The sequence below is a fragment of the Megalobrama amblycephala genome, linkage group LG20, assembly GCF_018812025.1.
Source record: "Megalobrama amblycephala isolate DHTTF-2021 linkage group LG20, ASM1881202v1, whole genome shotgun sequence".
In the NCBI taxonomy this organism is placed as follows: domain Eukaryota; kingdom Metazoa; phylum Chordata; class Actinopteri; order Cypriniformes; family Xenocyprididae; genus Megalobrama; species Megalobrama amblycephala.
Genome location: NC_063063.1, coordinates 31,373,148 through 31,386,063, shown reverse-complemented (window position 1 = coordinate 31,386,063; position 12,916 = coordinate 31,373,148). Strand labels below are relative to the sequence as shown.

At 37.0% G+C, this 12,916-nt stretch overlaps 1 protein-coding gene and 1 long non-coding RNA gene across 2 annotated transcripts; both read left to right on the top strand.

Annotated features, from left to right (window-relative positions):
* Positions 1 to 3,336: 3,336 nt before the first annotated feature.
* On the top strand, positions 3,337 to 6,597 carry LOC125255176 (uromodulin-like). Its single transcript, XM_048170209.1, has 4 exons — positions 3,337 to 3,470; positions 3,712 to 3,874; positions 5,833 to 5,935; positions 6,031 to 6,597. Exons 1-4 carry the CDS (start codon positions 3,337 to 3,339, stop codon positions 6,132 to 6,134), a joined length of 504 nt encoding a protein of 167 aa, XP_048026166.1. The 3' UTR covers positions 6,135 to 6,597.
* Positions 6,598 to 12,366: 5,769 nt separating this feature from the next.
* Positions 12,367 to 12,794, top strand: LOC125255229. Its single transcript, XR_007181853.1, has 3 exons — positions 12,367 to 12,423; positions 12,616 to 12,679; positions 12,763 to 12,794. It is a non-coding gene; the product is annotated as an uncharacterized LOC125255229 (long non-coding RNA).
* The last annotated feature ends 122 nt before the right edge of the window (positions 12,795 to 12,916 follow it).

The window sequence follows — 12,916 nt, the reverse complement described above, 5'->3', positions numbered from 1 at the left end:
AATCACATAGTCACTTTACAAACATAAATAAAGAGTCTCCCATTAAAGTATAGCAAAGCACACTTACATTGTTTCAGTGACTCACGAAATAAATGTCCACTTTATGGAAATTTATCATTAATGTTCAGCCTCAGACAGGGGCGGATCTACCGGGGTGGCACGGGGTGGCAACTGCCACCCCATCTGCCACCCCAAAATTATCACAGAATAAAATATAAATGTAAGCAATGTTTCAAGTACTGCTTTTCAGCAACGGCGCTTCAATGTGATGACCTATAAAAGTCAGCGTAACGCAAAATAATGGCAAGAAAACATGTCTTTCAATAAACTGTGCATAACGGTTGCACGCTCATGCAGTGCGCCCAGTGAAGTCAGCTTCATTAACAAATGACTCTTATGAACCGGTTCTTTGAGAGTCAAAAACACAGCGCAGCCAAGTTCACTTACGATTTTACTCCTATTTGTGCGTAAAGCGGAAAATTACTGCTTTTCTGCTAACTCAGAAGTCCTCTGAGAAATCTAATCCCATCCGAATAGGTCTGAGATTCATTTTCGTAATTTTTTGGCGAGCTGATTCTCCAACAGACCGCTTCAATTTCATCATGGATGAAGGTCTTTTTTGTCATCCGACGAAACAATAACATGAAATCAATAAATAGATCCGGATCACAGAAAATAATAGCAGAGTTAGTTAAGAATCTAAATCTATTTGAGCTTTTCTCGATTTCTAACACATTATAAGTGATTCAGTTGGCCCAGTTTCCCAAACCATTCGTTCACTTCTCAAAACAAAGACACATTTCTCAAAACGTTTAACAATGACAACATTTGGTAGCAAAACTGAGCTGCAAAATAATTTCTGAATCCCAATAAGAGGTTTTTATATTAATTGATCTCACAAGTGTTCAGTCAGTGAACAGTGCAGTAGTCAGTGCATTTGTTACGTTTGTGTCATCTGATGCAAAGTTTCATTTTGTCAGACAAGAATAAGTTTTTGACTAGAACATTTTATTTTGACCTGGAAGTTTGAGGTTTGTACAAGTTGGTGTATTTTGAGATTGTGTTTATAGTTCTGAGAAAATGTTGAATTGTTTCATGAATCGTGCGTTAGCAATCAAGAAAAACAATAACTAGACTGAAAAGTTTGAAAGATAAATTTAGGTTGGTAAAAGTCTTGTTTAAAAAATGTAAAGTTGGGTCATTAGGCCAGAATATAGATGTTCTGGGTGATTGCTAAAGTGTTGCTAGGTGGTTGCTAGGAGATTCTGGGTGGTTGCCGGGTGGTTACTCTTGTTATGCAGTTGCTGGGGTGTTGCTAGAGTATGTGGTTGATAGGGTGTTCTGGGTGAACACACAGAGACATTCCCACCTCTGTTAATAACAGAAACTCAAAAATTGTTTTGTTGCTCTAACTTGCACTAAAACATTTGATTTATACCATCGAAGTAGCCTGTGTAATATTAATAAAACTGCTCATCTCCTTTACTGGAGAAACTCAGTACAAGAATACAAACTCAGACGCATTTAGAATCTGTTGATGTTTTACATATAGTGTCTTTACTTGCCATGATGGACATTGAAATCTTAATACAATAATACAATGTTTGTGAACACAGTTGTGTATGTCAGACCATAAATCCAAAAACTATGCATGGGCACTTGCTTTGGTGTTGCCACCCCTCATAGACCTCATGCCACCCCTTTGCCACCCAATAAATAATTTTCTAGATCCGCCCCTGATCTAGAGAGGTCTGTAAGGGTACATAAACTGTAAAAACAAAATAAAGGGCCCAAACATACCTCCCTAAAGACTTTGCAAAATCTTATAGTGATTCAGTGGGGAAGGTGCACATACCATGCCATAAATGAGACTGGAACTGGTCCACCATTAATATGCACTGATACATTGCACTTGAATGATACAGCGTTTTGGGCTTTGTATTTTTTTTTTTTTTTTAACGTTATGTATAAAGTTGATTTAGTAAAAAAAAATCAAATAAACACAACACCCCCCCCCCCTCCTTTTTTTTTTAATGGAGTGTCTGTTGACACCAAGTGCAAATAGCCCACCTCATTGGCAGAGGCTATGAGCCAGACAAAAAGAAACACATCTGAAAACAAGAGCAATGGTGTGGAGAGTAAGGCGGCTGGTGTTAGCTTTTGAAGTGACTGACCCGAGTTCGAATCAGTGTTTCCCAAGCTCATTCTTCTCATTAGGTGTTTATTTTAACAAAAAACAAAGAAAATATTAATAGTAGAAATACAGTGTTTAACAGGTATTTAATTTACCTATGATTGAAACTGGATGTTATGTCCTCGCATTGATCGGACAGGCTGAGACATGGACCACGGCACGTGTAGCTCATAAACCATGGCACCCTTCCTGGAGCTTCGAGGATAAATTTACTGATCAGCAGGTTCAAAATGGTAGGGTTAGGCATAGGGGTGTGCTTAGGGACAGAGACAAGTAATGTTCCAGTAAGGTAGCATCCATTTATGATTATCGCAGACTGTTAAAATTATTACTACAATACACTAAGGTGCAAATAATATGTGCCACTCTTTGCACTAAGTAAAATAGCATCTAACAACTTTTTTTTATTTATTGGTGCAAAGAAAACACTGCTATAGTGCAAATAGCTGATGCCTTTTTAAACACCCTGAATTCAATTTAGGCTAAATACCAATACCAATTCTGGAAATACTAATTCTGGTTTCAGCAGCACTATTTTTATTAAAGGAGCAGTTCATCAAAACACAACATTTTTCTCACCCTCATGTTGTTCAAACCATAATGTGTTTATTTGTTCCAAGGATCACAGAATTTTACTGGTCTCATCTTTCAGTGCTTTTAATCCTCATGGGGACTTTCAAGCTTCAAAAAGTGCACAAAATGGTTTATGTGACTCATACTGTATATTCCACATCTTCTGAAATTATGTGATACCTTCATGATTCATGAGTTAATCATACTGGCCAGATTTTGAATCATTTTCCTTGGAAAGATCCAACTTAATAGAGCAAATCACTTGTGGACATCATTATTTCTCTACTGAGCTCTGGTGAACACGCTAAAGAGAGCATTAGTGCAGATTCCATAATTGTCAGTGAATAATGTTGACTGAATTGTCCTTTTAGCAGAACAGTAACTGTATAAAAAGTAAATATACTGTATGGTAATATTCTCTAAACCAAGAATATATATGGTTTACTAAATAAATAATAGGTAAAATAATTACCCATAAAACAAAGTAGCCTTAACACCGATCTATTCATTATTTCAAAAGCATTGTGCACAAGACTCTTCCCGCTGGTGAAGGCAGATATCGTGTCCGGATGATTCCATATCAGGATGATGAGTTTACCCGGCCCTTCACTGGTGCAGTGGATGCAGAGCTCGACCAGGAGATGCATGTGGAAGTTCGTGTTGAGGGGGTCGACAGCCGCCAGTTTGCCCTGGTGATGGACACGTGTTATTCTTTTATAATATTTTAGCCTTAACTTAGTGTAACTGATTAATTAATTATTTTACTAAATAATAATCATATAACTTTTCGGATTGCCTTACATGCTTTGTCTTTCAGAATATCAGAACTAAAGCATAAGATTCCATTTTTTGTACATGGAATGCAAATGTGTGATGATTTACAGCAGATCACATTTGTACTGACTGTTTCAAATGAAAGAATTTGTCATTATTGATATTATCAGGTGTCCCAATCCAAATGACGACACAGTGGAGCTGCTGCAGAACGGCGTCTCGACATCCAGCCGTTTCTCCTTCAGGATGGTCATCTTCACTGCAAACTCCACTAAGCTTTACCTGCACTGTGCTGTTCACCTTTGCCTTCTGTCAAGCAATCGCTGCTCAATGGTGAGTTTACAAACCTTCCATAATTCATAATATTGTGATGTTAAATTTGTAAGGGTATCTTTAGTAGGCCTACTGTAGTTGTGAAATGCTGGTATATTCATGCATTCTCATGCTAAACATGGCAAAAGTTTCAAAACACAAGTTGGCCGTATGACGGAGTATTTCTAGTTGCAACTTCTGGTGTGGACGTTTTGCCGAATTTTTATGGCCTGTATGATGTCATAAAAGGGCAGAATTCCTTGTATAGGCACTTCTCCCTGATAAGCGTGCACACACACACCACTCAGAGCAAGAGCACGCCCATCAACGTGCTTCATTCAGAATACGGAAGCAGAAAGATTTTTCAACAATGGCTGTGTCCCAAATCAGGGGCTGCACCCTTCGAAGTCTGCACACATCATCAAGGCAGTCTCTTTTAAGAAAAATAACCATTAGATTGCAAAGTAAGAAAGAAATTACAGTATTTTACACCTCACAATGAATATCAGTCAATTTTATTACGGTTACTTCTCTTAAAGGTGCTAAAGAGGATGTTTTGTTTTATACATTTTTGCAATATTACTTGCAACTGTCTTTACTAACTGATAAAAGACTATTTATTAGGTGCACTGAAAGTAATAATATTAATATACATCATCTGTGCACGAGGTAGGGCCTTAAAAACATCAGCCGCGTAAACGATTGGCCCTCTGGCTTGTCAATCACTGCCGTGACGATCCATGTGAGAGATGTGCGGCTGCGCGCTCCAGTAATTTTCCACACTCCACAGGTGCTGCATGCAATGTTTTTGTCAGGAGACAGGAGTAACAACTGCAGATTATGAGTTACCTGCGGTGAGTCCGACATAATGAATCCACTAACACAACACAGCGAATGCCGGTGGTAAACACTTGTGTTCCAATACTCGTGCACGAGTTTTGGGAGGCGTTCCTTTGAAATGAGCTGTGAAGGAGGGGGATTGTTCTTACGCATGCGCTCATTTCAAAAACTCAGTAACAGTCTTTGGATTCTCAGTCGATGAAAAAATCCTCTCTATCACCTTTAAATATGACATCCTTGACAACGTATGCAGCCTTCAAACGCGACCTCCGGAGGACGCAGCCTCCGAAATGAGACGCAGCTCCTGTCACCAAAGGAGTGTGTTTTTGGTTGTGAGGGAAAGATTACCTTTTTCAGCTTCCCAAAGAACCCAGCGTTAAGGGAATAGTGTCTGAAGTTTGTTTTTCTGGGGCAGCAACGGAGTTGTGCACATATATTTGGTTGTTCCTGGGATTTTGGTGATGAATACTTTGTAAACAAGTCCCAGTTTGGTGCTATATTTGCAGACCGTGGTGGGTGAGTGAAGCTGCATCAAACGTCTTTGTTCCCTTCTCATTTATATTGATGTCACAGCTTGCAGACGATCTCTATGCAAAAGCTGCGCGAGCTCGTGACTCTTTAGCTCTGCCCACAGTAGTCACACCTTCAGAAGCTCAGCTTTTTTCGAAAAGACTCGGTTTAGCATATCTATCTTTTATAAATATAATAAAACTAAAGACCTTTGAAAGATATGAAGGATGCAGTATTACTCTATATGTACTCAAGATTAACATGAGATTGGCAGAAACTGTGTGATTACCTCCCCCCCCCCCTTTAAAGAACACAGACACAGCCAGATAATTTCCATAATGACCAACTCGAGCAGTGCAAATTTGTGTAGGGCCGCGAACAAGCAGAGCTGCTGATAATCAGGTGTGTGTGATCTAATAACAACACAGGTTAAAAATGAGGTAAGACAAGCTTTTTTGGAGCAGTAAATAATGGCGCAAATACCAGTAAATTGACTAGCGCAAACCTTAATATATTAATGTTGAGGTCTGCTCTCTGCTGGAGACTTTGTGCACTCCTTTATGTTTCTAGTTTGTTCAGTGATATTTGACAGGGATTCACACAGCTGATTTTGCTCTTTTCTCTACCAGGACTGTGACTCTGGACACAAGCGGAGAGAGGGCAGGTCTCTGGACTTCCATGACAGTGCTTCCATATCCATGGGTCCTCTGATGTTGTCTGAAGGGAACACAGGTGAACATTTCATTTATTTTAATCATTTGTAAATAAATGTTTATGATGATCTCTGTCATTAATACAATTCACTGCATTATATTCTCTGTTCACAGATAAGTGGGTCCCAGATCAAGTGAAGGTATCTGAGGCTTCTTGTCTGTGTGGTTCTCTGATGGTGTTTCTTGTTCCTCTGATGAGTGTCCTGACACACTTTTAGTTTAGTACCACAAAAAATAAATAAATAAATAAAAATTGAAACGTATTATATGAATGTTGTCTAATGCCATTTTAATTGGCCCCACTGGGGTTTCTTAATTGTTTCATAACTGTTATTTTACTCAATCTATTTTTTGCTTATTGTTCTGAATCTGATACTAATGAAGCCTATGACAAAAATGTGATTTGCTCAGCTTTTTGTTTTTGTTTCTTTTTTTCTAATGAAACTTACCCACATTCAAGTGTTAAGGAATTCATGAAGCTAGAATATTTATTATTATTATTATTTTTAAAGCAGAGGCTCTGTTCTTTCTTTTGATATATATGTTCAGACATTAATATGACTTTCTTTTCTTAAAAACATTGTATTTTAATATGTTTTAAGGCATGTATAAAAAAGGTCTTAATGATCCAAAAAGTAAATGAGGGGGGAAAAAAATAAATTAATTTGATGGTTGGCCTCATACTATGTTCTTCCTTTTATAATCATTTTCTTTCAGTAAAAGAATGAGAATGTTTAATGATCATAGCTTTATCTTTTTACTGCTATATTTACAATCGTTTAACTTCTTTTCAATAGATATGTTATGATAATATGATAAGAGTCTTGCTATTTTACTTTCCACTCTAAAGGCTTTGAATAATTTTACAGTTGAATTGTTCTTTAAAGGAAAGATGTGGTGACGATCAATCAGTGATCGGGTTACCAAAACGTGTTCTTTGTATTGTTTTAGTTTTCAAGTTTAGAAGGTGAAGAGTAGAGACGGTGAAGTTAAATAGCAGGACAAAGTGCATTCATTGTGACATATTTGCATAAGTTCTCTGACATTGTCCTCAATTAACCCTGTTGTGTGAGAGCGTAACATTATTAACTGTTGACCACTAAGACACACTCACTGCAAAAAATCAAAAGTTGAGAAAACTTCAGAAGATTTTGCCTTAAACTTTTAAGTTTACTCAATTGATTTTTAGCTGCATTTATGCAACATTCAGATAAAAAAAATAAAAATAAAATATTATTATTATTATTAATACAATATTGTTGAATGTTGTATGAAAGTGTTGATTTGACAACAAAATATTACAGATCAAATACTCAAGATTTCTACATTACATTATAAACAATCAGCAATATGTCAGTAGTCAACAACCATATTGTGTGATTCAGATTGCAAATTCCTGTCAAACATAAGATAAATGTAATAGTTATTAGATAGAGTATAATAAGTAGAGTATGAACTGCTTTTATATTTAGTTTTAACCTATAAAGGCATTGATTGTGTTCCTGCACGTGTGAAAGACTCTTTGGCCTGGTGTGTCATGTTGTAGTATAGCCGGTTTATTCATTCAGTTTAACAGGTTTCTCAGTCAGGTAAACATTCGCGTATTTTTCATTGCACATCCATTTACCTTATTTATCCTTATTTATCCATTTTGTGTCAAATTTCTCTCAATTTCAATTCAACGAGACACTAATAGACTGAGTTTGTTTAGTGAATAATTAGAGAATCTTTATCCTCATCAGTGTGTCTCTATAACACCTTTATACATGAGGTTTGAGCTTCACCGAGAGCCAATAGATACAATCAGCTCCTAATAATGTTCAGGTTTCCTGCTGTTCATTCATAGAGGAGTGTCTGTTTGTCTCTATCGATGGTTAGATAATCTTACCACAATTTTCAACCCTTTTACTTTTTATCAATCATGATCGGCTGCATTTGTTAGGACTGGAATTAACATGATTTGGCCATTTGTAATAATATGCAGAAACTGCAATCATCATATTTGCCATTCTGTGATAATGTAAAATAAACTAAAAAGACTGTTAATGGAGTGGTGACAGTTATGTACTGTGAGTAGTTCTGGGGAATCTTGATCAGCTGCATTTGCAACAATTACTGGAAAAATCCACTTTGGTGATAAGAATCATTCATTGTCCAGAATCCATTCTGGTGGTTTCATAAAAGCTGTGAAATGTGTAAAAATGAGCCTCACTATCAGGTTTGACTGCACAAACAAAGAAATAAACTGTAGATCAGAGGATGAAAGTGTTCTTTATATTGGTGCCAAGTGTCAAATTTACTGTGTAAATTAAAACCCATTAACTTAATTATAGCTAATGCAATAAATAAATTAACAATAAACATCTTTTTTTTCCCCCAGCATTTATTATAACATTTAAAAATACACTCCTGTTCATTGTTAATTCATGTTTTTTCATAATACATTAACTAATATTCATTTATACAGCTTGTTAAAACATTCTCAAGCTTCTCATGCTCCCCATTTTGACAGGAGAGTGTGTAAATTACATAATAATGTCTAATATGACTAATATCAGGGCCAGTTCTAGACATTTGGAGGCCCTAGGCAAAATTTATGTTGGAGGCCCCTGATAACACTTCTCCCCTCTGTAATATTTTTATATTGTAATAATTTTACCATTACTCTCCAAATTAATAATAACTTAAAGCAACAACTTTAAAAAAAAATATATCTGTGGCCTGGCCTTAAATAAACGTATCCATATATATTTATAACATATAGCATAGAAATATATAGCATTGAATAAATTTATCAAACAATTTATGCAGTCTTCACTGCATAAATTATAACTTAAACATAAGCCTTATTAAAGCAATTGTCTCTTGTCTCCTTTGTTCTTTGATGAACATTAACGACAGACATCACAGCAACTGGTTTATTAGGCTGCTGTCACTTTAAGAGCTGCCGCTGCCGAACATGACGCGGATCTGACGCGCATCTCATTTTCTCACAGCTCACAGCTTAACTTAATTTAAGACATAATTTAACTCTTTTAAGACTACTCTTATGAAGATACTCGACAAAACAGGCATAATTCTGTGTATTATTGTTTGTTCAAGAGTGAAAGGAAACATGATATTGGTGCACATCTTTCTGTCTTTTCTTTTCTGTGAGTCGTGTGTGAGTCGATCACTTTCACCTGAACTGGTGTCTGTCTTATAGGCTAAATGAACCGAAACTCAGCGTATAGGCTGCTTGCCTCACAGACATGAGAAAAAATATCTATAGAAAGCTTGAAATGTCTACTTTTAAATGAAATAATTCAAAACGAAAAGAAGTAGGCTATTATGTAATCCGAATGAAATGTGCATTCTCTCTAAGCGCGTCCAAGGAGATGATGAGAATCAGCAATGTCAACTTCATCTTTGCAGCCGACACGGATTCAGAAAACATTAGTTTATTAATAAACAATTAAAATGTCTCCTTGCTGTTTTTGTCACATTCATAATCATTACTTTTGCAGGCTTTTTATGGCAAGCTTTATTTAGCATCACCCACAGTATGTGTTCGTTTTGGCGAGTACATCGGACCTACTCTGACACGGCGACATTAAATGGTTCGACATTAAGTGACAATTCATCTATATCCAATGAACAAAGAAGCTAGCATTTTGCTCATCTCTTGACTGGTGGACTAGCGTCAAAGAGCTTAGAACCCAAGAGGCGACACTTCGATACTTTTTTTCTAACAGCCACTAGATGGCGCTCCGGTAGCGCGGCCGCCATTATGGGGTGAAAATACTGACTGGACCATTGAATCCTTCACATCTTACGCACCCAAAATCGACGAATTTCACTGCCAAATCAGAAGCGCAATAGAACAGTTTTTTAAATTAAGTCACCAGTAAATTGTATGGCTCCAAAGACTATAGAATAACACAAGATGTGTCACTCGTATTGTTTTGAATGGGAGAAAGTGTAACGTGCAATATGGCGGAATAAGTCCTGTCACATCTGTCTAGTTTATTTCTTGGTTTCGTGACAGAGCTCTGACACTCCCGTTTTTGTCCTGTCTTTGTGTGCGCGTACGGTCTCGAGTGTTCTCGGGCCGTGCGCTCTCTTGTCTGCGTGCCTTGTTTCATGTTGGGAGCGTGGCGTTCGGATCCCGGCACTCGTGTCAAGTTTGGTTTCGTGTCGGGATTCGAACACTCGCGCTCCCAGTCCTGTCTTTATTGTGCGTTCTTGTCTTGTGTTTTGTTTAGCGCCTGGTCAGTTCTTATTGGCCAGGCGCTCGTGTATTGTTTTGTGTAGCATGCGGTTGTTTCCACCTGCCGCGTGCTTTCATGTTGTTTTTGTCATGTGTAGCACGCAGTCTGTGTTTCACGGGCTGCGTGCTCTCATTTTGTCTTGTTTTGTGTGAACACGTGGCTTATGGGTTCCCTCATAGTTGCGTGTTCATGTCTCGTTTTGTGTAAGCACATGGCTTGTGATCTGTCTTCATTGGCCATGTGGTTGTGTTTTTGTTTTGTTTGGTGTGAGCGCATGGCTTGTCATGTGTTTCTCTGTGCCATGTGCTCTCATGTCTATTGTCTTGACCCCGCTCTTCTTGTTACCTCATTATTGGTTGATTTGCCCCACCTGTCCTCCCTCATTACCTGCCTTGTTTGCGCTCCTATTTATTCTCCTTGTGTTTGCAGTCCTGTGCTTGATCGTTGTCGTTAAATGTTACCTTGTGTGTTTTTCAAGTCTAGTCTAGTCTGTTTTCCCCCTCGGGGTAGGTTTTGTTGTGTTTTTTGTTTTATTTTTATTATTGAATAAAGCTTTTCCTTTCCTGCATTATTGAGTCCTCGCTCATTCCACCACCACAACCTGACACATGATGCATCGCTGTGTCCGTTATCGCATAATTCCCACTTTTGGACACTTTTGCTTTAACAGACATTAGACAACACTGCAAAATCAAGCTGTTATATTCATATATTTATTGTCAAACATTCCCAATTTTTCTGATGCATGTCCTTAATTTAATTTCATATGTTGGTATTAATTCAGTGTTTATAAGCCTTTTAAAGAATTTTAATCCAAACTGACTGGGTTTCTAGAGAGCAAAGGTTTTGTGGAAAATGTGGAAGACTTAAACACAAAGTGTGTAAAATAAACTGTAAAAAGGATTTGATGATCACTAGTGATAGTATTTTATTCTGTGTTGTCATCATTCAGGTTTGATTTCAGCTTTAATATACATTTCACCACAAAATGGCGGAAACGCAGGGCCGCTGCTGGGCGCCGATGTTGCAATGGAAACTTCTATTGAGTGTCGCTTCTTGTTAGCGTATATTCTTTTCTAGCGTCCAGGGGATGTTGCGGTTATGGAGGCCCCTCCTCAAAATCCGAGGCCCTAGGCAATTGCCTGAATTAAACCTTATTGTTCAATTCTTTAACAAAAATTCTTGACATTCATATGTAAAGCATTGCACACCTAAAAACTGGTAAATATATTTGTGTGTGTTCTTGTATACATTATTTATGAGGACACAAATGTGTATAATGACATGGGTATTACAATAAAAACATGGTTTATGAGGACACTTCCTGTGTCTTCGTAAACCAAATGACTTAACAAAAAAAACATACTAAACAGTGTTTTTTGTTTGTTTGTTTGTTTGTTTAATGAAAAAATGCAGACAGTTTTCTGTGATGGGTAGGTTTAGGGGTAGGGGTAGTGTAGGGGGAGAGAATATACAGTTTAAAATACAGTATAAAACCATTACGTCTATGGAGAGACCCCGTAACGCACATATACAAGTATGTGTGTGTGTGTGTGTGTGTGTGTGTGCGTGTGAAAACATACATTTGTACATATGCATGAAGTGTGTAATAACTGCTCCTCCAGTAAACCAGTGAAGATAGTGTTCACTTCCTCAAATTCTTCCAGAACAGAGGCCAGAGTTGAACATCTTATGAATGAACAATGATAAATAAAACATATGAGACTTTGACATATAACACGCACCAATGTTTCTGTTTGGCCTAATTGTATGTATTTTCTGTGGTCTTTGTAAACCAAGTTAAATGACTAGCATTTGTTGCTGTTTGTCATTGTTTTTTTTCTTTTTGTTGTTGTTTTTTTTTCCCCCTTCATTGTTGGTACCCAACTATTAGACACCAATTTGCCTAATGCTAATCTGCAAACTAGCATGCCATTTCCCAGCTGTTCTGTATGTTTACAGAGGAGACATTACTATCGACATTACTACTATTAAAATGCATCACATAGCCTTTTTTGAATGATGACAAGCTTCTGAATGCAGGTATGCACAAGGAAACAATCAGTTAAAATAACAAATCTCTCAATCTCACATGAAAAATGAAAAACTGGTTTAAGCTATTTTTGAGAAACTCTAGTTCCAGTAATGATCCACCCACAGTTAATAAAAGCGCTTATAAGATCGTAAGATCTGCAGTTCAGCATCACTGTATTGAGCTGCTGAAGAGAGAATCTCACAGAGTTTGCTCTGATCTCAGGTAAAAATACTTCTGTTCTATCTCTATGGGCTATAATGAGTATGGCTGTTTCTTATATTTTGTAAAATTTGCCTCTTATTTAAGCATCTGTTAATGTTACAATTGCTTTGCAAATTTGCACAACAAAGAAAGAATAAAATATAGCAAAACATAAGAAACAGTTGTGTGTGTGTTGTATATGTGTGTGTGCAGGTGCCGTTCGTCACAATGAGGTTTCTGATCTCACTGTGTGTGTCTCTACTGCTGCTGATTAATGGTGAGTGATTTATAATCTGTCTGTAAAATTACTAAATATTTTCCCAATAATAAATAATTATGCTTTAATTGTGCATTTAACAGGTGAAATAATCAATGGACAAACAACAGGTACATTCATTCACTTCATCTAATCTTCAGTATATATTTTGTTTTCCATTAAAAAAAATGTAGAAATAAAAGTAATTCATATGGTAAAAAAGTTTTCCTATTGATATAAAACCTCATATTTTAGCAC

What these genes read in the sequence shown, in the direction of transcription:
- LOC125255176 (XM_048170209.1), top strand. Translation starts at nt 3,337, where the DNA reads ATGATTCCATATCAGGATGATGAGTTTACCCGGCCCTTCACTGGTGCA. An exon ending in TTTGCCCTGGTGATGGACAC is followed by an intron (nt 3,471 to 3,711) that starts GTGTTATTCTTT and finishes TGATATTATCAG; the next exon opens with GTGTCCCAATCCAAATGACG. An exon ending in GTTGTCTGAAGGGAACACAG is followed by an intron (nt 5,936 to 6,030) that starts GTGAACATTTCA and finishes CTCTGTTCACAG; the next exon opens with ATAAGTGGGTCCCAGATCAA.